General features: G+C 31.6%; 3 protein-coding genes across 4 annotated transcripts; 2 read left to right on the forward strand and 1 right to left on the reverse strand.

Annotated features, from left to right (window-relative positions):
- Positions 1–2,212: 2,212 nt before the first annotated feature.
- On the forward strand, positions 2,213–3,866 carry LOC123211317 (protein STAY-GREEN homolog, chloroplastic-like). Its single transcript, XM_044629954.1, has 4 exons — positions 2,213–2,453; positions 2,559–2,732; positions 3,074–3,241; positions 3,321–3,866. The coding sequence occupies exons 1-4, from the start codon at positions 2,352–2,354 to the stop codon at positions 3,648–3,650; spliced, it is 774 nt and encodes a 257-aa protein (XP_044485889.1). The 5' UTR covers positions 2,213–2,351; the 3' UTR covers positions 3,651–3,866.
- Positions 3,867–4,067: 201 nt separating this feature from the next.
- Positions 4,068–8,591, reverse strand: LOC123211315 (protein FIZZY-RELATED 2-like). 2 transcript variants are annotated; one of them, XM_044629953.1, is made up of 11 exons: positions 8,029–8,591; positions 7,801–7,923; positions 7,614–7,718; positions 6,963–7,142; positions 6,663–6,725; positions 6,356–6,550; positions 5,584–5,685; positions 5,437–5,499; positions 5,000–5,068; positions 4,525–4,600; positions 4,068–4,463 (listed from the first exon to the last, which is right to left on the reverse strand). In XM_044629953.1, the coding sequence occupies exons 1-10, from the start codon at positions 8,512–8,514 to the stop codon at positions 4,547–4,549; spliced, it is 1,440 nt and encodes a 479-aa protein (XP_044485888.1). In that variant the 5' UTR covers positions 8,515–8,591; the 3' UTR covers positions 4,068–4,463; positions 4,525–4,546. The 2 variants fall into 2 exon arrangements, with proteins under 2 accessions (XP_044485888.1, XP_044485887.1); XM_044629952.1 differs by having other exon boundaries at positions 4,068–4,600; positions 8,029–8,590.
- Positions 8,592–18,136: 9,545 nt separating this feature from the next.
- LOC123209953 (homeobox protein knotted-1-like 7) lies at positions 18,137–23,472 on the forward strand. Its single transcript, XM_044628064.1, has 5 exons — positions 18,137–18,839; positions 18,947–19,067; positions 22,470–22,660; positions 22,819–22,950; positions 23,038–23,472. Exons 1-5 carry the CDS (start codon positions 18,549–18,551, stop codon positions 23,176–23,178), a joined length of 876 nt encoding a protein of 291 aa, XP_044483999.1. The 5' UTR covers positions 18,137–18,548; the 3' UTR covers positions 23,179–23,472.
- Positions 23,473–24,672: the final 1,200 nt, after the last annotated feature.

Consider the following 24,672-nt stretch of genomic DNA (forward strand, 5'->3'; position numbering starts at 1 on the left):
GTATATAAATATGTATATATTTATATGTATCATTATATGATTAGATATTTTGAATTGAAGATAAAATAATATCTAATTATATGATAACATATATAAATATTTAAAATTATATACTTAAATAAATACACATAATATTATTCTTTCGTGTATCGGCTAGAATGGTCCTTGCAATAATAAGGATTGGTTTCATTCAGCTGGGTCAGGGGAATATGACTGAAGTATAAGTTTGACCAAACCTTATCTACAACCTTACGCAATTTTTTGGGCCAAATTTGTCAACCCTAGGCCCATGCCTGTAATATGTCTAAACTTACCTACTTTAATTTAATTTATCTAATGGAATGTAAGTTATCAATCGCCTTTAAAAATTAAGATTTTATTTATAAAGGAATATAAATTTAAATTTTTTTTAATAATTTATCAAAGTTAAACAATTTTGGATTAAATCTATTTAGTATGATTGATTTAATTCTGAAAGAATGATACTAAAAATTATAAATTTCAAATGTAAAAGTTTACGTAATCTTTCTTTGAGTTGTGTAATAAGCCAATAGATGACCAAATTTGTAAAAGTAGACAAGTGCTTTCTCCAAATCACTAAAACAATATCTTCAAGGATTTCAAATTAGAAGTATTTTGGGTCGAAACAATTTCAACGAAAAATTCTCTATTAAATTGAAGTGTGCTATTTTTGATAAATTTTTAAAAAGTACCCCTTTCCAATTTACTGGTTAATTGACAATTTTTTCGAATTTTAATAATATAAAATGTCTACTATTAGTCACTTAAAAGATATTAACAAAGAAGAACCTGAACAAAAATACAAAATTTTCTCTGTTGTTTTGATGACAAACAATAGAGAAACGTAGCAATCGCAATGTTTGTAATTTGTTGTAGTTTGAAAGTAGAAGCAAGCAACCGCAATCTTAGGAGAAAGCTTCCACGCCGAGCTAACACCTATCATCGCTATCGCTTCAACCCTTTTGTCTACCTGCACCATTATTAATTGATCAAAAGACTCACTCCCAACCATGGTATAGTGAAAGCCTAGTCACCTCCCCTAAATTTTAAAAATCTAAATATTTATTCATTTATTAGTTTTAATTATTATAATTAAAAATAAAATTATCATTTAGAGTCTTTTATTTAAATAAATAAAAATTGATCTCTTTTCTATTTTTTAGTTTAAAAAATTAATTATTTTTTTCATATTAATTTTAAAAATTTACTCTTTCACCCCTATTATATATGGGTTTTATTTTTTATTTTAGAATAAATAACCACTCCCCTCAAACTTTCAAATGTTATATTTACACCTCCAAAAACTTCATTCTATCTTTCTTGCGATAGTTTTTCCCTGTATTCCTCTCTAGAGACATCTCCCCTCCGTCCCAGTGGTTTTTTAGTGCAAAAACCATTGAAATTTTGGTCAAAATAGTAAAACTTTCATACACAAATTTGTGCAAAAATCGCATAAATCTGTATGACAATCTATATGTTAGTAGACACATAAATCAGTTTGACGGTGTAGCACGAATGATGCCCACATCTATATGACATTGTTTGACTAATCTGTGTGTCCATCAATGCACAGATCTATGCACAAAAAATCAATCATTTCGATCAGATTTTTAGTGGTTTTCACTTTAGAGAACCACCAAAGAGAGAGGGGAGATGCCGCCGAAGAGGGACACTAGAAAGAATGATCGTAAAAAAATAAATAAAGTTTCTGAGGTTTAAATGCAATGTTTCAAAGTTTGAAGTGGGCAATTGTTCATTCTAAAATATAAAACTTTAAAAGCCATATACCGTGAGGGTGGAAGATTAATTTTTTAAAATTAAGCAAGGGGAAAAATGGTTAGTTTTTAAAACTAAGGAAGAAAAAAGAAATTAATTTTTGTTTGTTTAAATAAAATAGGGGGAAATGATTAATTTTTAAAACTAAGGGGGGAAAATCAATTTTTTTAAAATAAAAATCTCTAAATAAGAATTGTACTCATTATAACAGAAAAAACTAATGAATGGATTGAATTTAAATTATTAAAAGTTAGTAGGATCACTTTGCTTTTCACTATACCTTGGTTGGGAAAAAGTCTTTGCGTGGGTTGACTTTGCATTTATTACAAAACTCTTGGGCCTCCAAAACAAAGCATGCAAGCAAAGCAAATTCTAAAGTAGAAGAAAAAGACAATAGCCTTACTTGTGTCTTAGAGTTTTTAAATCCCCCAGGACTCTCTCTTCATTGCTGCCTCTTTTGGGTTTCTTTCTTGCATTATATTAAAATTTTCTCGATCTAATTACTCCAGCAAAGTTGGAGATTGGAGAAGAGTTTTATTCAGTGAACTGGAGATATGGCTTGTTTGGTTGCTTCTCCGAAGCTTCCACTAGAGCCTAAACCTTGTCCCTTTGTTACTAGAACATCATACAAGAAAAAATGCAAATCTATTGCTCCTGTAATTTTTCTTTCTTTTTATACAATCTTTTAATATCATCTGTTATGGGTTTGAGTTTTGTATATTATTTTATTGTTATTGGTTTGTCGGTTTGGTTGTGTTTAGGTGGCAAGATTGTTTGGACCAGCTATATTTGAGGCTTCAAAGTTGAAGGTTTTGTTTCTGGGTGTGGATGAAAAGAAGCATCCAGGGAAGTTGCCAAGAACTTATACACTTACTCACAGTGATATAACATCCAAGCTTACTTTGGCCATCTCACAAACCATAAACAATTCTCAGGTAATTTTCTGATCTTGGAAAAAAAATCATGTATGTTTCTTAAAACCCTTTTGTCGAAATCAAATACTATAAAATTTGATTGCTTTTAGAGTTGGAAGTATTGATATTGTTGTTTATGTTGAAAAGCAAGCATAGGAAACAGGGGATCCTCTAGAGTTATATTATATTATATTATTTGTCCCTGATTCAGAAGAAAAGAGAAGATATTTTAATACCTGAACAAGACAGCAGGAGCAGTCTGTAATATGATTCATGTGAAAGGGAATTATAGATCCTTCAATTATTTTTAATAATCATGATAATAAACTAAAGGAGAAAGAGCCTTTGGGATCTGGTCGCAGCTGCAGGGTTGGTATAACAGGTTGCAAAGAGATGAAGTTGTGGCAGAGTGGAAGCAAGTAAAGGGAAAGATGTCTCTACATGTTCACTGTCACATAAGCGGAGGACATTTTTTATTGGACTTGTGTGCTAGACTTAGATTCTTCATCTTCTGCAAGGAACTCCCAGTGGTAAATCTACATATTATATACTGACTAATTTTTCTTCCTTGATCAAATCTTGATGGGGGGTTACTGATGACATGAATAGGTACTGAAGGCTTTTGTTCATGGGGATGGAAATTTGCTCAATAATTATCCGGAGTTGCAGGAGGCTCTGGTTTGGGTTTATTTTCATTCAAACATTCCAGAATTCAATAGAGTGGAATGCTGGGGACCTCTCAAGGAAGCTGTTGAGCGATCTAGTGGGGACGGTGGGACTAATCAGGAAAGTTTAATCAGCAACTGGAAATTACCAGAGACATGTCAAGAGCTCTGCAGCTGTTGCTTTCCACCAATGAGCTTGATCCCATGGTCACAAAAGCTTCCCCAGGAAAATGAAAATCATGGGACCCAAGAAAGCTTCCAACAACAAATCTAATCACATATGAAAATTGCTTTTTAGGTCATTGTCATCTCATCGTTTGCTTGTGTCTTATTATAGTGTAAAAATATACAGTAAAGTCTAGTCCTCACAAACTACAAATTCTAAAAAGGTGGTAGTGTGTAATCGGTTAATAGATCTAGGGTTTTACCCTTTTGTTGTAGTTAATTTAGCCTCGAAAAAAGGTCTAATTTAAATGGAATTCTTTATTACGGAAAAAACAAAATTTCTTTCCCGACTGTAATATTTGAGACTGACTCGCAAGGGAACCCGGAAGACATCATAGCTCTATTCGTATGACAAATTCTTGGCAAAAGTATAAACCGTTTCCTGTACTTTTATCTGTGTGCAATGACGGCTGTCATATAACAAGAAATGTAACTATTCGATGATACAATAGTTTGAATGGTCGTATAAAGAGGTGCAAAAATTGTAGGATTTAGTGTCATAGTCCCTATGAGTATAGTAGTTCATTTACAAACAAGTTTCAGACTTACACCAAAATGGGGAACATGACCACGATGCGCTTCGCTCTCAAAATATACAATGCAAGGGATACGTTAAAAAGAACTGTTAACGTTCCCTCTGTACACTAATAAATAAATCATTTAGATGGGTAAAAGAAAAATCAAAACCATCATCTTGAAAGCAGCTAGACATATTTGATCGTTTGTATTCACATCTTTTGATTCCTGCAAGTATTTGCTATTCAAGGGTTTGGTTCAAGCATAACCTCCAGGACTCTATAGCAAAATGTTTTTGATCTCGTGGGATAAATAGCTGAAGATTGCAAAGGAATTGGAAGAGTGCGCACAATATGCATGGGATTGGCCGCATCGATGGGGTCTTTTATCCTGGTCGGAGGAGCAATTAACCCTCACGGTTAGCAGAGGTCACCGAATCGTTGTCCTTCCAAAGGAGGATGCTCCAATCTCACTATCCGTGTTCTGCAATGATATTTGAAGTTACAAACATAAGTTATCTCCTGTCATGTGAGGGTTCAACCAAATATGCACAGAAATCATAAATGTTGAAACATGGCAAACACATGTCCAGATGGGCCTATCAACCAATGTTCCCCGAGAATAAAATTCTATCACATGCTACTAAGCTACCCTTGATTTTTCTAATGACATTGTTGGTAAGCTGGCCTATAGAAGTTGATTGGAACAAAAAATATTTAATGGAAACTTTCCAAGAATGAATTATCAGTTTCCAAGGAGATACCAGTCAGATTATTAAGACATCATACACAAAAAAAGGCTCTGATGCTAATAATGGAGCTAATAAGAAAAACTAGAACAGCTTCAGGCTTTCTAATCTCATTCCTCTGAATAGATAATTACCTGAGATTTAGGGGACGGAAACACATTCCAAAATCTGAGTGTTTCATCTCCTGCTCCAGTGACTATCGTCTGAAACAAAAATAACAGAATAATCAAAACAAGAGCATGTACAGAAGCTGATCAACATAGTTGCTTATTTATACTAATCTCTTTTTTTTCATTGAGCTTTTAATTGGATTAATCTCTTTTTTTTCTGAAATCAAAATGGTCAAACTAACCCTAAATGTAATTTTAATAGAAAAGTAAACTTAAAAGAAGTTTCTAACCAAATTTCAAATGCGAGCAACAATGTCATTCTTGCACTAGTTTTTTCCCAAACTAACTTCCATTACTTGTGACATATTTTAAACCTTCCACCTACTGCATGGGCCAGATTGCATAGTTGTCTTTAAGCAAAGGACAAGGAGAATAATTAGTAAGAATGGAGCATGACATACCTGCCCATCAGGTGAGATAGCAAGATAAAGAACTCTGTATGTATGGCCCGTGAGAGTCGCTAACTGCATTGGCAGAAGCAAATTTGTGTAAAGAATTAGTGAGATAATAGTAGTATAACCCAGTTAAACACATTTTAACTACAGTACCTTTGACATGGTTGGGTATCTCCAAACAATTATCTGGTTCTGGGAGTATCCATGAGTGCTGACAAGCTCATTGACATTCTTAGACCACACAAGATTGCATACCTGCCATGCATAAACCAGAAATTAGTACATCTTAGCATGCATAATGTGTGTTTGCACGTCAAGGAGAAAAAGATAGAGATTCCACTTATATGACAGAGCTATATCTATGGATAGAAGACAATTTTATGACGTCTCCTCATCAAAGGAAGAGTAAAACCCATAAAATGTCCAGTATTTCTATGTTCAGTTCAGGGAAGTAAAGAAGTTAGCCCCTTTTTCTTCTTAATGCTTGACAAACAATCCACACATACTTAAGTAGGATTAAACCATTGACTTGTCCTGCACCCCATTCCAAATATTACACTTAACATGGCTTCTTGTACACTTTCTGTATGGCCATGTTCGGTTCTAATATTAGTAGATCCTTTCATCATATTGCATTATTCACAATCACAAAGTATGTTCCATTTGATACAAAAAGGTAACAGATTAATCATTAAATACAATAGGTAGAAAACCACACATATTTTCTGATACTTGCATGGCAGCATTGATCCAAAAACAGTAACCCAACTTCCACTTTTATCTTTTCCAAGGTTGAATGACAACAGTTAGAACTAAAAGATACTAAGATGGGTTAAAAGGTTCCCAGTCTCCAGTTGTAAAACATGTACAGGACCCTAATCAATTGGGCAGATCAGGAAAGAATAACAAATGGCAGTTAGAATACCTGACTGCCTGTGTCCATGCAACTCAAATGTGTATTAGTGGTTGTATTCCAGAAACGAATACAGCGGTCAGCTGTACCACCCCCAGAGGCAAGAAGTCCGTGAAGATGGGGAGACCAGGCAATTGCTTTTACAGCTGCTGTATGCTCACAGTATTTCAACACTGGCTGAGTTGAATGTTGATTCCAAACAAAAAGCTGGCACATGGATAAGAAATATTAGCAAGTTTACGTAACAAAAATGAAAGAAATTACTGCAAAAAATATATTACAGTAAATCATAGATTAAGGAGGAAATGAGATCACATACTCTGTTATCATTTCCACCAGATGCTAGTTCACGATTATCATAAGACCACTTCAGCCCACACACCTAGATCAGAAAGATACAAGTCAAATGAACGTGCAAACAGTAGAAGCATCTGTGGTTAACTATGAATGTCCATCAGTAAAACAAATTATAAAGACAAGAGAGGAAAGCGAGACCCAGTTGTCACAGAACATGCACTTAAAAGCATAGGAAAATGCTGAGTAGAGTTCAAAATATCAAGGAGTGCAATTGACCATAAAGTTCAATGAAGCTGAACAAAAAAGTGAATCAGAGTCCAACCTCTGACTTGTGTCCAGATAGTTTACTGACAAAATCCTCTGGAGCATTTATATCTCGTTGCAGAATACTCTTATCCCGGCTACCAGAAGACAACAGACATGAACTCCATGCTAAAGCCCCAACACGTAATCGATGTCCCTCCATAGTTCTCACCCTCTTACAACGAGATGCATCCCATATCTAACATTAAACAAAGCACTTAAAGGATCAATCTATCAAAAATATATCCATGAAATGACTTCTATGTTATCAACCTCCCACCCCACAACCCCCAAAAAGATAAATATTTAAAGATGAAACCAAGTAGTCTCTTAAAAAGGCTAAGCACCGATAGTGAACACAGTGATTGTCTGTGAATCAACACTAATGAGGCACCCTCTTTTTCCCACCACCAATGACAAGTTAACTTTTGCCGAGGCTGTGAGTATTCATTCAAGCTATTCTATAATTTTTATCAACCTCATTTTCCAGTACTTTCAAACATTTCTCTGGTTGAAGAATACAAGCACCATCTTAGTTTGCAAGTTCCTTTTACCCAGGCGTTAAAAATAAAAGGAAACATTAAAACTCACACAGAAGCACATAAATTTACATTAAGAAGTCCACTTCAGTAGTGTACAATAAATATTTAATATAGCATTCATCTCTAACCTGAAGTTTCCCATGGCTAGTTCCAACAGCAAGATGTGTACCACGCTGCGCCCACCCCACTGAACACACACTATCATCAACTCCCAAATCACATAGTTTTGTCACCTATAGCAATTACCATCTCAATTTACACTTAGAAAACAAAGAATAATTAAAGTAGCCCACATTGACTAAAAAAGAAACTCACCTTGCTGCTACAAGCATTCCACAAATACACACAATTTCCCAACCCCACAGCCAATACATTATGCGACGACCAGTCCACTAAGTTCAAATAAAAATCATCTTGCAGAGCTGGTGCATCCAAAATCTAAACAATACGCAAACAAAAAAAAATTCCAGAAATTTAAAAAAAAAAACGAAAACAAAAACAAAACACCTCAAAAAAAAAAAAAAAATCGAAAAAGATACCCACTTTGTAAGGCGACCTTGGGACCTTCCTCGGGGACTTCACGGGGCTGTGACTGACCCCGGATGCCACGTCATCATCGAACCCAAAAGGCGAAAGTGAGTGCATAGACTGCCTAGTCTCTGATTTAAACTTAAAAATATTCCGACGCAGAGGCGGCCCAGACACGTCTTTCTTATGGGGTGTGTCGGGCCCAAAGAGGGCAGCCCGGAGAAGGGCAGTGTAGGTCCCAGAATTATCATCCTTGTGAGTGTCCACAGGCGTCGGAGAGTTAGGAGACGGCTGAGAAATGTTGAAGAGGTCGAAATTTGAGGCGGATCTGCTGGGGATAAACCTATCAGAGTAAATGGTTCGCGACGGCGACTGTTGGTAATTGGAGTTGATCATGCGACTGATGTGATGCGACGGCGGTGTGAGTGATTGAACAGACATTGTCGATGGTACATTGAGACGGTGATTGGTGAGCTTTGGAGCTTCCGTGGGATCGTCCATAGAGGATGATTATTCAGAAGGAACCCTAGATCGCGTCGGGAATTCGGTTAAATAATTGAGAGTTGCTGTTAATTTCCTAATATTCCATTTTCTTTTTAACTTTTTCCCGGGAAATCTTAACAGAAATCGTCAGCTAAAGTGATTTTTTTGCGCGAAAATTAGAAAAAGTGGGGCCGTTAACCTTCTCAGTTAATGACTTCTTCTAACCACATTCTAAATTAAATTTAAAAGAGTTTAAATTTTGTTTATCAGAAATTAATGATCCAATGAATCAAGAGGAAAATGACAATGGATTTGGATTTTAGTATTTATTTCTTTTTATTTGATTTTTATGTATAACAGGCAGTTTTAACCTATTTCCTAACCTGTTGCAATTATATTTTAATTCCCAAAATTTTCCTCGAAAAATATTCTTTATAATTCATATAAGTAGTTCAAATCAATATTTTTAAAATCAAATCAGATCGATCAATTTGATTACTTAAATCATAAATTAGTTTATAATTCAGTTTGGTTTTATACTCTGGTCTAATTTATATATAAATATTAACTTGTTTGAAATTCAGTCAAACTCGGTACACCTATTAAATCAAAAAAATTATTTAAAACTAATAAAACTGGGTTTACATAATATTATATAATTTTTGTTTTATTAAAACCTAAAAGAATTATAATTTGTAAGATCTGATAAAATTTGTAATTAATTTTTTTCTTTATCTATGTAATAAAGTGTTAATTGTTTAATTAATATATTTAAAATTATTTTTTATATGTTTCATTTGTCTTTTCTTTTAATTAAATCTCACCCAAGGTTCGGTTCACTCCCAAACTCTCACCCATAAAGTTTTAAAAATCTAAATACACACTCTTTTGTTAAAATTCTCTATTATAATTAAGAATAAAACCATCATTTAATAAAGGCCAAAGGACTATTTTCCACCCAAGGATTGTTGTTTTTCCAAGTATTATCCTTTTAACTTTGAAAATCTCAAATACCCACCCATGAATAGTTAAATTTAACGAAACTCTAACCCCTTAAAATTTTATCTCTTCCCCCCCCCCCCAAACTTTAAAAACTAAAAGTTTTCCCCCAACCTAAGTTTTAAAAAATGACAATTTCGTCCTATGGTTTGGTTTTCAGATCTTCGACGCCAAATTCGATATCGTTGCCAACTGTTTATCCCTCCCGAAGCTTTTTCTCCCTCTGACGATCTCTCTCCACTCATTTGGACCCCTAATTGACGTCGAATGAGGCTTGGAAGACGATAAGAGATGAAGAGCTTCGTCTTCCTCGACGAAGCTCTTCGTCTTTCAGAAGAAGATCGACATCGAATGGACGTCCAAATGGATGGAGAGAGACCGCCGAAGGAAGAGGAAGCTTTAGGAGGGATAGATGGCCTACAATGTTGTCAGATTTAGCGTCAGAAATATGGAAACCAAACCGTATAGGGAAACTGTCATTTTTTTAAACTTCGGTTGAGGGAAAACTTTTAGTTTTCAAAGTTTAGGAGAGGAAAAAGAGATTACATTTTAGTTTATTTTTAATATTATAGATAAAATGACAATTTTACCCTTACTATCGTTAAATTTAATTACTCATAGGTGAGTATTTGGGATTTTCAAAGTTAAATGGAGGATACTTGGGAAAACAACAATCCTTGGGTGGGAAATAGGCCTTTGGCTTTTAATAAAAAATGTTTTTAAAAATTAAAATTTTATCTCATTTCTTTTTTTTAGTTTAAAAAATTAACAATTTTTTCAGTCCAAAGTTCGAAAAGTTGTCTTTTCCATGAAGAGTTTTTTTCTCTTCTTCGACCATCTTCTCCATTTCGGCTGACAACTGTCCCTTCTTACCCATTTTTCCGTTCTAGCCACTCGAGAGACACTATTGGCAATCTAAAGATTAGGACAAAAATGAATCGTCTTCTCTCGATAATTCATCTCTTTGGGCAGATGAAGACGATCTGTCTTTGTCTGAGCATAGTCTTCGTCTCCCGAGTATCATCTTTGTCTGAGCATCTTCGTCTCTCGAGCGTGGTCTTCTTCCAAGAGTCTTCATCTTTCAAGTGATCTTTGTCTCTTGAGCAGTGTCTTCATTCGAGCGTCGTCTAAAAAAAAATTATTTGTCTTCATCCTAGTCTTTCAGTCATTGACTACGTCTCCCATGTAGCCGAAATGGGAACATGGGTGGGAAGGGTCAGTTGTCGACCAAAATAAAGAAGGTGGTTGGAGGAAAAAAAAAAAAACCCTAAAAAAAAAAAAGAATTTTTCAAACTTTAAATAAAAAAAATTATTAGCTTTTTAAACTATAAAAGAAATAAAATAAAATTTTAATTTTGAATATATTTTTATATAACAATTTTACTTTTAACTCAAATAAAAAAATTCTAATATAAAAGTAAATATTTCAATTTTTAAAATTTTACAAATGAAAGTTTAGAAAAAAACCAAACCAAGCCTTAGGTGGGAATAAGTCTTTCAGCCTTATCTTTATTATTTATAACAATTCAAGCAACAACTGGTAGGGCTTTAAGTAATTTTTATATTTAGATTCATAAGTTTTTTATAAGTTAAAAAATACTTTACATCAAACAAATAACAGTACAAAGAAACGTATTGAAATAAATAATTGATAAAAATAGATAATGATGAATAATACACTTCAGTTTTATTGAAATTTTACAACAGAAAGAGGAGAAGAGAATTGATTCGGTAAAATTGGTAGAAGGGAGGAAAGAATGTTGTACCTATGTATATGAAGTAAATCTAAAAGCTTGAGCCTCACTCTCCTTTGATACAAAATCTCTTTGTCATTTAGAGGAATAGCCAAAGCCAAAGGGGTCACTATCATGCGCGAAAAATATGATTCATGTTTTTTATTCACAAACTTTTGTCGTTTCTGTTCTTAAAATATACTCAGAAGAAGAGTAGGCCGGCCGAATCCATTTGTCAATTTTTTGAATTAAATTAAATTTTTTGTTTGAAAAAAAATTATAAACTAATTTAAAGATTAATTAATTTTGAATTAAACTAAAAATATTAATTAATCAAAATAAATTTTTGGTTAACTGGGTTTGAGCTGAATTTCAAAGAATTATCATATTTTATTATTTTTTAATTTTTTTGAAAATATGTTCAATATTTTATTTAATTTTTTTAAAATCGATTTAACTAAAAATTAGACAAACTAGTAATAGAATGAAAAAACTAATTTTTTATATTAATTTATTTACTTGTTTACAGGTTGAACATTTAATTTCAAATTTGTTAGTTTTTAATGAGAATAAATATAATTACCAAAGATTACACATGTAAAATATATTAACCCATTTTGATTTTTCTAATAGAAAGTGAATAAATTTCTATTAAATTTGAAAATAAATTTTTACATGGTTTATCCAATGATTAGATGTATACATTCACAATGTTCTTATTAGTTTTTATATAATATAAGACTAATTTAATAATAATATCTCTAATATTCTATTTGTGTTTTCACCTATTTTTCTACTCTCTCTCTCTCTCTCCTCCCTATAGAAAAGTTTATTAGAAGGAAAAACACATTTTAATCATTCTTTATTTTTGTTAGGGTTTGACCTATGTCTTTTAGTTTAAATAGATTGAGTTATGTCTATATTGACGATAATTTCATTTATATGAAAAATGTTTTAACTATAGTGAAAATATTATCGCACAAGACCATTTTTTGATAACCCCGAAAAAGAAAACTTCACTTTATAAATTATAAATTTGATAGTCTAATCGTTGGTTGCTTGTCACTTGTCTTAGTGTTTAAATCTTGAATTTATTGTCGATTTAAAGTCAAAGAGTTGACTAATAAATATACATTATTTGTTTAATTTGGTTGTATTTAGACAGTTATTTTAGAGTTTAAAAGTATAACCCCTTTGATTTATTGTTTTCCTTCTTTATCCTTTAAAAATATATAAGCTAAGTAATTATAAATGGAATCTACGTATAAGATTTTTTTTTTTTTTTCCATAAGAGAAAATCTATAGAAGTGGCAAGATCTTCACCATCTTCTTGATATTTTAGATTGATATTTTATATTCAAGAAAAGGGGCTCAAGCCCACATTGTTCAAAATTTATAGCTGATGTCTGCCTATGTCATCCCCTACCTGTATTTGGGCCTCCAATGTAAAGAGCCCACCGGCAATCAACAATAATATGGTTAGACCAAAGAATGAAAAGGTGATAGCAGGCAAGCATCGTCTTGTCTAGCACAAGCTTGGTACTGTTTTACGTCAGGCTGGGCATGGGATTGGATGGGGGCCATTAATTATCTAGACAGACAGCTCTTTGATTGGCTTAAAAAGGCCTTCTAGGAAACGTCAGTCAGTGATGAAGGCTTTACATGATCATCAGAGAAGTCATGAGAGGGGTTGATATACTGAGACACGTAAAAGTGAAAGCCTTTCAATTATAACAGCCCTGCAGGTGTCCCTTCACTTTGAACTTTTTCTGAACCAAATAGGTTAAATAAAGCTCTGTCACATAACCCTTCTAAAATCACTCGAGCCACTGCCGCCCCAGCCGTGTAAGATGTGCCAAAGTTCTAGGCCTCTAACAGTAAAAAGTTCAACGGTGGAGATTAAAGCACAAATAGTGAGAAACCCCCCAAATTAGATTGACTTTAGCGTACTTGGGTTGGGGGGTTGCAGAAAAGAAAAGTAAAGTAAAAGAGAAGAGAAGAGAAGAGAAGAAAGAAAGAAATAAAAAGAATCAATGGGGTACATGAAAGGGACAATACCAAATCACCTAAAAAAATCCACCACCACTGTTTCTCTGAGAGTTTAAATTATTATTCAAAAACAAAGTTAAAAGAGAGGAGGGTGGAGGGGGACCAGCCTGATCTTAGGTTTAGGAAAACGACAAGGCTACAGCTGTGACATTGACCTCATTGCTAGCTACTTCCTCCCCACCCCCACCACATTTTCTTGGAAATTACGTCATTTCTCTCTTTCTTCTTCTTTTTGTTTAATTTAATTTAATTATGATTTTTTAGGATTAAGATAAGATGATTTTCTACGTTATGTAATTATTTGTCTCTGTGATTTAAGACCCATTTTGAAAAACTCTTTTTCCAATATATATATATATATATATATATATAAAATAAAGTCTTAAATAAATCATTATAATAATTAATTCTTAATAAAGGATCTCTTTGAAAAGTAAAAACAGGATCTGTTTTTTGTGCTTATTAAAAAAAAGGTCCTAAAATTTGCCCACAAAAATATAAACTAACTAAACCAATTAAGTACTGATTATTGTTATTAAATATGAAATGATTCATATGGGTAGCTTTACAATTTCAAAATTATAAGATTTGTAATATGTCTCCGTTAATAAGATATTAGCAATGAAAGAAGCAGTGTTTAAAATCGGTTAATTGAATCGGTTTGTTAATGTTTTAAATTGAATCTACTTTTTTATTTGAAAAAAAATATGAACCGAAATCAAACTAATTTAACCATTAAATAATTTTGAACTAAATTAAAAATACCAATTAACTGAATTAAATTATCGATTAACTAGTTTTTGAACAAAGTTTTAAATAATTATCATATTTTATTATTTTTTTCAATTTTTTTGACAATATGTTTAATATTTTATTTAATTTTTTAAAAAACAATTTGATTCAGTTAACTAGTTTTAAAAAATTAGATAAATCAGTAACCGAACTGAAAAACCAGTTTTTCTATATTTTTGAACCAATATTCAGATAAGTTTTTTAAATACTCTATCTTTTATTCAAAAATCAATTCGATTTAATTACTAAATAATTTTGAATATCCCTAACTGAAAGTTTCATTATTTATTTGATAAAATAGAAAATTTCTACTACAAATAAAAAATTGGATAATTAATTATTTTAGTTATTTTTTACTTCACTTACACAAATTAAACCATTATCTTTTCTCCACTTTACAATAATAGTTAAATTTTTACATTTTTAAGTAATTGATAGGCCGGTATAGCATGCAATCAATTATTTAGAAATACAAAAAGTGATTGACTGAGTATCATAGCACTCAACCAATCATTTAAAAATATAATAAAAATTGGCCAAAAGACTTATTCCGACCCAAGGTATGGCGAATTCTCAAACTCTCACTCTTCAACTTTCAAAAATCTAAACACATATCCATGATTTAGAAAACTAACACATACCCTTCAAAATTAAGTTAAGGTTAAGGGTAAAATTATCATTTAACAATAATATTTAACGTTTATATCATTTTACCCCCTTAATTTGAAAAACTAATAATTTTTTCCCGAATTAAGTTTTGAAAAGTGATATTTTCCTCCCTACCTAGGATTTCCAATTTTGTCGACGAATTTCTAACCAACGATGGCCAATCTCTCTCCCTCCAGTGCTCAATATCGGATTGACGATATCTGGATTCGCTTACTAAATTGGAAACCCTAGGTAGAGGGGAAAATATTACTTTTTAAAACTTAATTTTGGAGGAAATTATTAGTTTTTCAAATGAAGGGGTTAAAATGATGTAAACTTTAAATATTATTGTTAAATAACGATTTTACATTTAACCTTAACTTAATTTTGGAGGGTAAGTGTTAGTTTTTCAAATCATAGGTCGGTGTTTGGGTTTTTGAAACTTTGAGGGTGAAAGTTTGAAAATTCACTATACCTTGGTTGGGAATAAGTGTTTTGGCCTAAAAAATTATATGAACTAAATAAAAAACGATAAAATTATGTGTATTTATTTTATGTACACAAATTTACACATATTTATATATATCAATATATGATTGAATGATTTTGAATTAAAAATAAAATAATACCTAATTATATGATAACACATATAAGTATATATATTTATATACCTAAAATAAATACACATAATATTATTATATTACTAACCACCATGCTGAAGAAGTCATGCGTGTTTGATGTGAACTTATGGACTGCGTGTCTATGCACGAATGCCATCCGTAATTTTCTTTTTCTCTATTTACCAAATTTTATTAAATTTGACGAAACCAAAAAATAAAAATAAAAATAAAAATAAATAGGCTCACCAGCCAATTAGGAAGTTGAAAATTGACAGCCTAACCCTCACCCGACTTTCTTATTCAATTAAATAATTGGGTAGGTGATGAAGTCTGCCTTTTATTTATTTGTTGTTTCATTTGGTTGAAAATCCAATTGCTTCGAATAACTTCAACAATTGTCCAACCAAAAAGTTAACCTAATTTTATTGGGTTTTCTGAAAATTTATTATAATATTTTTTATGCTTCTACTATTGGTTTGGTCCTATATTCTTCTTAAAATTTATGTAAGCTCTACTCAAAATCCAAATGATATTAATTTTATTATTATTGTTTTTTTTTCTCTCAAGAGAAAATATATATTAACAAAAAAATAACGAGCCTATAAAAGAGACTCGAAGACAGTCTATGCTTATTCTATCCAAGAAAAGGACAACAAACAAATTGGGCAAGATTCCACTTGCACAAACCAACCTAAAAACTAAAATCTTTTTTTTTTTTTGAAAACTTATCAAAGTTTTTACAATAATAGGGTTCAAAAGGACAAAATTGATTTTTCTCTATTATATATATATATATATATATATATATATATATATATAAACCCACATTTGGAGCATTTTCTTATAAATATATTGCATATGTTGAAATATGTCAAAAGAGAAATTACAATTGGATTGTCATTTTCAAGAATGAAAAATTTGGACATGTAATTCTCTAATTACTATGACAAAAATAAATTGTTAACGCAAATGTATACGATCGATATCAATCACAAAAATTACAAAAAGAAAAATTATCTTCCCTTGGATAGGCCACCCTTTTGGAGATGTTTCCCACTCGATTCATAAGAGCATTGCTCTCAAGTGACTTTTTCATTTAGATTGTTTGCATGATACCATGGTATTAAATTATCAATTTATAGCAAATAAAGGGAAGGTTGGTTGAACGAGGGGATGCCAACCAAATGGTGTCATTATTCGGCCAAATAGGATTTTAACGATTTGGCTAGATTGAGCCAAAACCTTGTGATTCGTCAATATAGCGGTTTGGAGTTACACGATTCAATCAATAATGATTAATACAACAACATTTGATCGTAAACCTACCCCTAGATACCAAGGTTTAGGGTATAAATAGAAAAACATTACTTTAAATAAAATAACACAACAATACAAAAATTCGATAAGAATTGGGAAATGTTAAAACAAAGTGAATATAAAAATGAATAAAGACGAAAATAGTTTATGTCATTAGATTCAAACAATATTTTTACTAGTAAGAATACTTGAAAGTGAAAAAGTGTTGTTTGCTTAAAGGAAAAATTAAGTGTTTGTTGTCATTTTAAAGATTAATGAAGTTTATTTATGACCAATTTTGCTTGTATTTTACTTTGTCACCAAAAATATTGTTTTAACCAGTATTTTGAGTGCATTTTACTTTATTTTTAATTAATAAAATTATATGTATACATGTGTTGATACGTAATTTAGTTATATAAATAATATATTTTAATATAATTTTAAATTAAAAATAAAAAATCTAATTATATAATAATATATCATCAATATAATTAAATTGTATTATATATATAGGATTTTTTTTAATGAATAATAAAGTGGAATGATGGGAGTGGTATTGAAAATTGATTTTAAATTCAATGTTCATATAATAAAAAAAAAGACAATTATCTTCAACGTATTAATATACTAATAATGGCAGGTTAAGACAACTTAAATTTAAAGTGTAAGACTAATTTTTGTTAAAATTTTTAATTAAAAGTAAGGGTAAGATTATAATTTTATCACTTAATTATAAAAATTTATATCATTTTTTTTTGTTAGTTTAGAAAACTCATAATTTTTCTCATTTTTAAATTTTAAAAAATTTATTTTTCTCTCATATTTTTAGGGTTTCATCTTTAGTGGCTCTAAGGAATCTGCTATCTACTGATCTTCTCTGATGGTTTTAGGGAATTCGATCACTAAATCATTATTCTTCAAATCGTTGGATTTAGACGACAAAACATTGTTTATAAGATGAAGGACGATGTTTCGCTGTCTAAATTGGGCAATTTGGCAGATGATGACTCAGTAGCCAAATTTTTTAGAGCTACTAGAAATGAAATCCTAGAAATGAAGAAAAAAATAAATTTTTCAAAGTTTAATTACGAGAGAAATTGTGAGTTTTATAAATTAAAACGGTAAAATAATATAATTTTTTAGAGTTTTAGAGTTTAGTGATAAAATAATGATTTTATTTTTGTTTTTAATAAAAAATATCATCAAAAATTAATTTATAAATAAATATTTAAAATTTTAAAATATTATAAAAATATTTTTAAAATTAAAGAAAAATTTAGGTAAAAAATAAATCTTTTGACCTAATTAAAAAGGAAGATAAAAACAGATAATTGTAAATAAAAAATTCCAATTCTACAGTGATAACTCGAAAATCAATCACATCAAATTCCATTTACCCAAGCTTAAATTAATCAAAATTAAAATTAAAATTAAAATTAAAATTAAAATCACATGTATTAATTAAAAGGTAATCAATTTGGCAGACCGAAAAAGAAGCAGCAGCTTTTATCTGTATATTTCTTTATCTGACCCATCTCTGTTCCGACCTCCTTTCATAGTCATGTTATCGTAACTCTGAAATCTCTCTCTGCAATAATATTTTACAGAAACAAGAAAAAAGAAGACAAATTTTTAAAACCCCTCTCTCTCTCCCTCTCTCTTTCTATTTCTCTCTTGTGCACGTTTCAGCAAGTGTTGCAGAAAGTTTTGTGTCTCAGATCCCGATATACTGCTGCCAATCTGCTATGCTGCACCATTAACGAGAATACACTGTTCCTTTTTCTTTCTAGTAAACCATCAGTATTCATTTCTCTGTGGTTGTGGTTGTGGTCCTCTTCTATTTGTTTCCTTTTCTTGAATTGTGCAAACTACATACATATATACTCTCTTCTAGGTTTTATTTTGTGAACAAATGCAAGAACCGGGTTTGGGTATAATGGGCGGTGGCGTTGGTGGTGGTGGGGGTGAAGTTTCCGGTGACCAAAGTCAGCGGCAACTGAAGGCTGAGATAGCCACTCACCCACTTTATGAACAGCTATTAGCAGCTCATGTTTCGTGTCTGCGTGTGGCAACACCCATTGATCAATTGCCTCTAATTGATGCGCAGTTGTCTCAGTCTCACCAGCTTCAAAGGTCTTATGCTTCTCACCATCATCAACACTCACTTTCTCCCCATGAAAGACAGGACCTCGATAACTTCTTGGTACGTCTATCCATTAATTTACTACCTTAATTTTTTCTTTTTTAGATATGGGTGATGATTTTTCATATATTGTACAAACAGATGCTTAATTGTTTCATTATTTACAGGCACAATATTTGATAGTTTTATGTACTTTCAAAGATCAGCTTCAGCAGCACGTCAGAGTCCATGCCGTTGAAGCTGTCATGGCCTGCCGTGAAATCGAAAATACCTTACAAGCTTTCACCGGTAAGCCCTATCTTTTTATCTTCTTTACTATTAAGAATAATGCATACAAAAAATAATATGGTAGTTATGAAAGAACATCAAGTTTGTTGCAGCATATAATATTATATTATATTATATAATATTTGATGTCGTTGTTGTTGATAGCGTTTTGATGCCTACCACGTTTGGTAGACAAAGAAGATAAGCATTTTCATTTGGGGTTTCTTGTAAGTTTGGGAATTGAGAGATTAGATCCGTACAGGGTGTTGGGTGAGCACTAAATAGGTAATTGTAGGACCTATATATTAATCAATATGTATCATAATTATTTAAAAATAGCAGTTGGTTTGTTTGGTCACCTCCGCCGCCTTCAGCACCATCCGAAATGCTTATTAGCTATAGAAAAGGAGTTATAGTTCTTCGTAGCTTGCTTAATTTGTTTGGTGGTTTCCCCCCTTAATTATTGAGTTAGCTTTTAAGGTTTTATGTTCAATCTTAAATTGATTATAAGGTAAAATAATCAATTTCTTTATGGCAGATTCTATCTTTGGGGCAATTAACGAAATTCATAGCTAGCCTAACTGGTTAAATTAAAAAAACAAAATAGATAAATGAAGCTTTGTTGATGATTTCCATGACTACATTGTTAGTCCTGTAAAAACTGGCCCAATTTGCTTAGAATATTGAGCAGCTTGAGTGCATAGAAATGCTGAAACATTTTCGGCTAACCTCGTTAGTATGGTTGAACCTAAACATGTCAGTGTCATTGAAATTTATGTATAAGCAATTAAGCACAATTATATCTAGGTATTTTAATGTCATTGTGTTGGAATTTGTATAAGTTAAAGAGCTAACTTTCTTTCTGAGGAGCCCGATAATACATATACAATTTGGTTAATTTTGTGTGATTAATTCAGTTTAAAAAAGATGATATTATTTGAATGAAGTTCTTTGTTATCAAACTAAAAATATATAGTTAAAAAAGAAAATGAACAACAAATTATTCGTGATTAATAAAAACATTTTATTAATATAATATGTACAAAATGAGAATATATTTGAAAAGGAGGAAGCCTTTTTTTAATTATTGATATTTTAGCAATTAAGGAAAAAATTCTAAGAACAAAACTTAATTATAATGGGAGGATTTCTACTTGTATATCACAAGTTGGTTCTTGGTATAAAAATATGCTCTTTCCTTTAGAATCACCAATTAGCATCAATTCTTGATAGAGAATATTATGGGAGATGTTGAGTTATGAGAATAAAGTATAAGTATCTTTAATATTCTCTGAGGATTAAATTTTGGTATCCAGTTTTTGAGCCCCCACATATATATATACTCATTTGTTGGTGTGTGGGCCACGATGGCCTGAAGTTGCTTAAAACTTTGTTGGATGATTCATGAACCTGTCACATAACAACGATTTGGCTTATCTTTTCAAGTGAGTCTACCAGTAGTCAAATTGGATTCCATTTGCATCAATTGTATAAAGCTAACAAACCCAGTTGTCAGTAGAGGCATAAAATTATTTCCATAAACCTTTTAGCTCATTTCCTTCAAATCATTAACCTTGTACCCACGGTTTGTTGTAAATGGGTGCTTGTTTTCTTTAAACCATCAATTATCTGTCCATTTAGCTAAGAAAGTAAGCATTTCTGCTTTAGCAAGACAAAGCTTTAATTGAGTTCATTTCTATAATGTATTGCTCAACTTTATTAACAATTTGTAACTTGTTAGACAAGGTATTCATTATAGTATCATTTGTAACAATCTCTCTAGGGGCGGAATGTGTATTCCCGCCCTAAATTCAATGATGTTTTTCACATTTTAAGTTCGAAAAATCTATTTTTCCACCCTCTCTTAAACTTGTTCCTAAATTTTGTTGAATTTTTTCTTTTTATAAATCTAGTGAAGACACAAAAATATTCTTTATGTTTGCTGAAGCTGAATAATGATTGCCCCAAAAAATGTTCTAAACTTTAACTCCTTGCATATTAAACTCTACCACCACCCAAACCTTCCATTTCAAACCCCACCGCCATCCCTCTCCATGTGAACAACCACCACCACAGACTTTCTTACATCGTAAAACCACCACCACCTTACCTTATAACCATTTTTATTTGCTTCACAATCTTTAACAACATAAAAAATAACTTATATGGAATCAAATTAAAGCACTATTATTGGCAACATAAACAAAATAGAAGAAAAAATTATGGAAGCAAGTGGGAGAAGGTGTGATTCTAATGTGGATTTGAAATGGTTGAATTCAAGCTGTATTTATAGGTTTATGAATGAAGTAAAGAGATGAAAGATAACATTAATATAAAGCAATCAACACCAATTTTTTGCTTGAGGTGTGAGAATAATTTCAAAGGTGATTAATAAATTAAACTGTTGGCAACCACGACTAACTAAATCTGTTGTTGTCATCTTGTTGCCTACACGAGCCCTAGTCCGTTAGCTTCTAGATCTCGCTCAAATCAATTAGCCCAAATCTTAATTTCTCCCACTTGGGTGTTTTTTGATGGATTAGGGTTAGGTTATCTAGAAAGGAATGCTAATATGGTGTGTGGAAATGCTAATAAGAAAAAGAATACTAAGCAATGGTGGAAATTTTGACCTAAAAAAGAGAATGCAACACTGGTGGAGGTGGTGTCAATGATTTGCAAAAGACTCTTTCTTGTTTCACTTTTTGCCTTTTTTGCAGAATTTTGAGAGTATGATTGAACTTTGTAAGAATGCTTGTATTTATGAAAACCATGAAGATTTAACTTTCTATAGATACATGGTTTCTCCTTATTACTTATATTCGAGACAACCCATGTCATGCTTTATCAAAATTAGATTTTCTCTTTATAAATTACAGTACAACAATTTCCTTCCCTATAGGCAAGCATCATACACGAATAAGATAGGATGAAATCTTGTAGTGTAAGAGGCAATGACTAAAGTGTTAGGTGGAATTCTTAATATAATTAGGATACTATTCGATACAATTAGGATATATGCTTTCAGATTCGGAGACTCTCCATGGGTGTTTTTCAGTAGCCAAGAAAAAAAAAAGGATAAAACAATATAAAGTAATCAAGGTGAAAATATAATTTATTTATACTGTTAGAAGTACAATTGATATTAATTATATTATATATTATATAAAGTGATAAAAATGCCCTTTCAAGATTTACTTCTTAGGATGGATGGAAATAAAGACTTTCAAATTAAAGAGTGAAAAAATCATCATTTTATCATACTTTCAAATATATATATATATATATATATATATATATATATATATATATATATATATATATATATATATATATATATTCTAAGAATAATTTTAAATGCTAAAACATGTATATTTTGGTAGGGTTTTTTATGATCTAAAGTAAAATGATATTCCATATTTTCAGGAGTAACATTGGGTGAAGGAACAGGTGCAACGATGTCGGATGATGAGGATGAACTACAGATGGATTTCTCTCTTGATCAATCTGCTTCTGAAGGCCATGACTTGATGGGTTTTGGACCATTGCTTCCAACTGAATCAGAAAGATCTCTAATGGAGAGGGTTCGTCAGGAGTTGAAGATTGAACTGAAGCAGGTGATTATCTTCGCTGGATATTATTCTTCAAACAACATCATAACAATTTCTGTTTTATGTGAAGACACTAAATATAGAAGCAACTAGATTAAACAATGCCATTGATTGAGTTTCATTTTTTATACTATTTCTGGAAATGCACTATCATTTCAACGCAGGGTTTTAAATCAAGAATTGAAGATGTGAGAGAGGAAATACTAAGAAAAAGAAGGGCTGGGAAATTACCAGGTGACACAACTACTGTGCTAAAAAATTGGTGGCAACAACACTCAAAGTGGCCATATCCAACTGTAAGTATAGGATAAAACTTGAAAAAGAAAACTGAAAACTCTTTTGACTGACACATAAATATACGTGGACTTACGTGAGACATGCAGGAAGATGACAAGGCAAAACTGGTGGAGGAGACAGGTTTGCAGCTAAAGCAAATCAACAACTGGTTCATCAACCAGAGGAAACGCAACTGGCATAGCAACTCTCAGTCTGTCACCTCCTTAAAATCAAAGCGCAAAAGGTAGTAAGAAAGACCATGTGATTTTATTGGAAGTACTATTGAAGAAGGAAGATTATATGATGGTGTCAATATAAGATGTTTTGTGACCCTGGGGGTACATATATAGTTTAACTTTTGTGGAGGCATTGAAGAATTAAACCTGGAAGTTGGATAATGACCAGGTAAAAACACAGAATGTAATAGCTTGTTGCTTATTATAAGTTTGTAGATTTATGTCATGTTTCTGTCTAACAGACTCTGTCAGACTTGTTTAACTTTTGAAATTGCTTCTAATCCAATGCTTTAAATTGTATATTAATTCCATCTTCTTTTCTCAACCTAATCATTTCTGTTATATCATTGGGACATAGATTACATAAACTCCATTAAAGAGTTCCAAAGTGTGCGATGGTTACAAATTAATCTTACTATTTTTAGTTAATTTATGGACATTATTTAGAAAGAAAATCTAGGTTTGAGCTTTTATTACATTTATGAAACTCTAACTTATCTATCTGGTATATCAAATGTGAGTTTGGTTATAGTATCCAAAAATTTACCTATCCAATCAATACAAGTTGGGTTCTCAATTAACATAAAAATTTGGTTTGTTCCATCAGACCCCTATTACGTTTTCAATTATAATGGAAAGTTTTGGATTAGATAATTTGGTTTGTAACATCAATTTGGATGCCTTTAGAATAAAGTTGGACTGTAAGATTAATTTGAGACTTTAACATGAAATTGGGCCTGCATTTAAAGTTTAACTATGTGCGAAGTTTATTGATTGATGAACTCGTTCTAATTAGAATGACATAATTGTATTTTCTCTTTCAATTGTTATGATTAATTTAATGTCTTACAGAAAAATAAATTATTATAAATTGATGTATTATTTTATTTATGTAAACATATGCATGAAATTATGTTTTAAGTAGAGATGACAATTTAGACCCGATTTTAGGGGCCCCGACCCTCCCCGACCCTAACAGGGAGGGGATTTCCCGATAAAAACGGGGAAAGGGGCGGGGATGGGGATGAAAAAAATCCCCGTAGTCAGGGACGGGTCGGGGAAGGGGATACATATGTCCCCGCCCCGCCCCGCCCCTCCCCTCCCCTCCCCACCCCACCCCTTCTCACCCTTTAAATTTAATATATTAATATAATAATTTCTAAACTATTAAGTTCTAGAAATTATAAACTTGATAAAATCAATTAAAGTGAATGAAAAGTATTAAATTTAATGTTATTATAAAACTACCCTAAATCACATACATAAAGAGCTACTAATGAAGAGATTGATTATTGCATATTGTTAGATTTTATGAAAACTTTGTATTTGAACTAAAATAATAATAAATATTTTGTAGTTCTTGTAGCGAGTGATATTTTGGGAGAATATGATTTATTTTATTTATTGAAATACATAAAGGAATTAAAATTTATATTTACGGGTATGAGGAGGGGATTTTTCCCCGCGGGGACGGGGCGGGGATGGGGAGGAGATTTTTCCCTGCGG

The sequence above is a fragment of the Mangifera indica genome, chromosome 3 (assembly GCF_011075055.1).
Source record: "Mangifera indica cultivar Alphonso chromosome 3, CATAS_Mindica_2.1, whole genome shotgun sequence".
NCBI classification, from domain to species: Eukaryota; Viridiplantae; Streptophyta; class Magnoliopsida; order Sapindales; family Anacardiaceae; genus Mangifera; species Mangifera indica.

Coding starts and splice junctions, on each gene's coding strand:
- LOC123211317 (XM_044629954.1), top strand. CDS start 2,352: ATGGCTTGTTTGGTTGCTTCTCCGAAGCTTCCACTAGAGCCTAAACCT. Junction 2,454..2,558: donor AATGCAAATCTATTGCTCCT/GTAATTTTTCTT, acceptor GGTTGTGTTTAG/GTGGCAAGATTGTTTGGACC. Junction 3,242..3,320: donor TCTGCAAGGAACTCCCAGTG/GTAAATCTACAT, acceptor TGACATGAATAG/GTACTGAAGGCTTTTGTTCA.
- LOC123211315 (XM_044629953.1), bottom strand. CDS start 8,514: ATGGACGATCCCACGGAAGCTCCAAAGCTCACCAATCACCGTCTCAAT. Junction 7,143..7,613: donor CTAGCCATGGGAAACTTCAG/GTTAGAGATGAA, acceptor GTTTAATGTTAG/ATATGGGATGCATCTCGTTG. Junction 5,500..5,583: donor GATACCCAACCATGTCAAAG/GTACTGTAGTTA, acceptor CTGCCAATGCAG/TTAGCGACTCTCACGGGCCA.
- LOC123209953 (XM_044628064.1), top strand. CDS start 18,549: ATGCAAGAACCGGGTTTGGGTATAATGGGCGGTGGCGTTGGTGGTGGT. Junction 18,840..18,946: donor AGGACCTCGATAACTTCTTG/GTACGTCTATCC, acceptor CATTATTTACAG/GCACAATATTTGATAGTTTT. Junction 22,661..22,818: donor TGAAGATTGAACTGAAGCAG/GTGATTATCTTC, acceptor ATTTCAACGCAG/GGTTTTAAATCAAGAATTGA.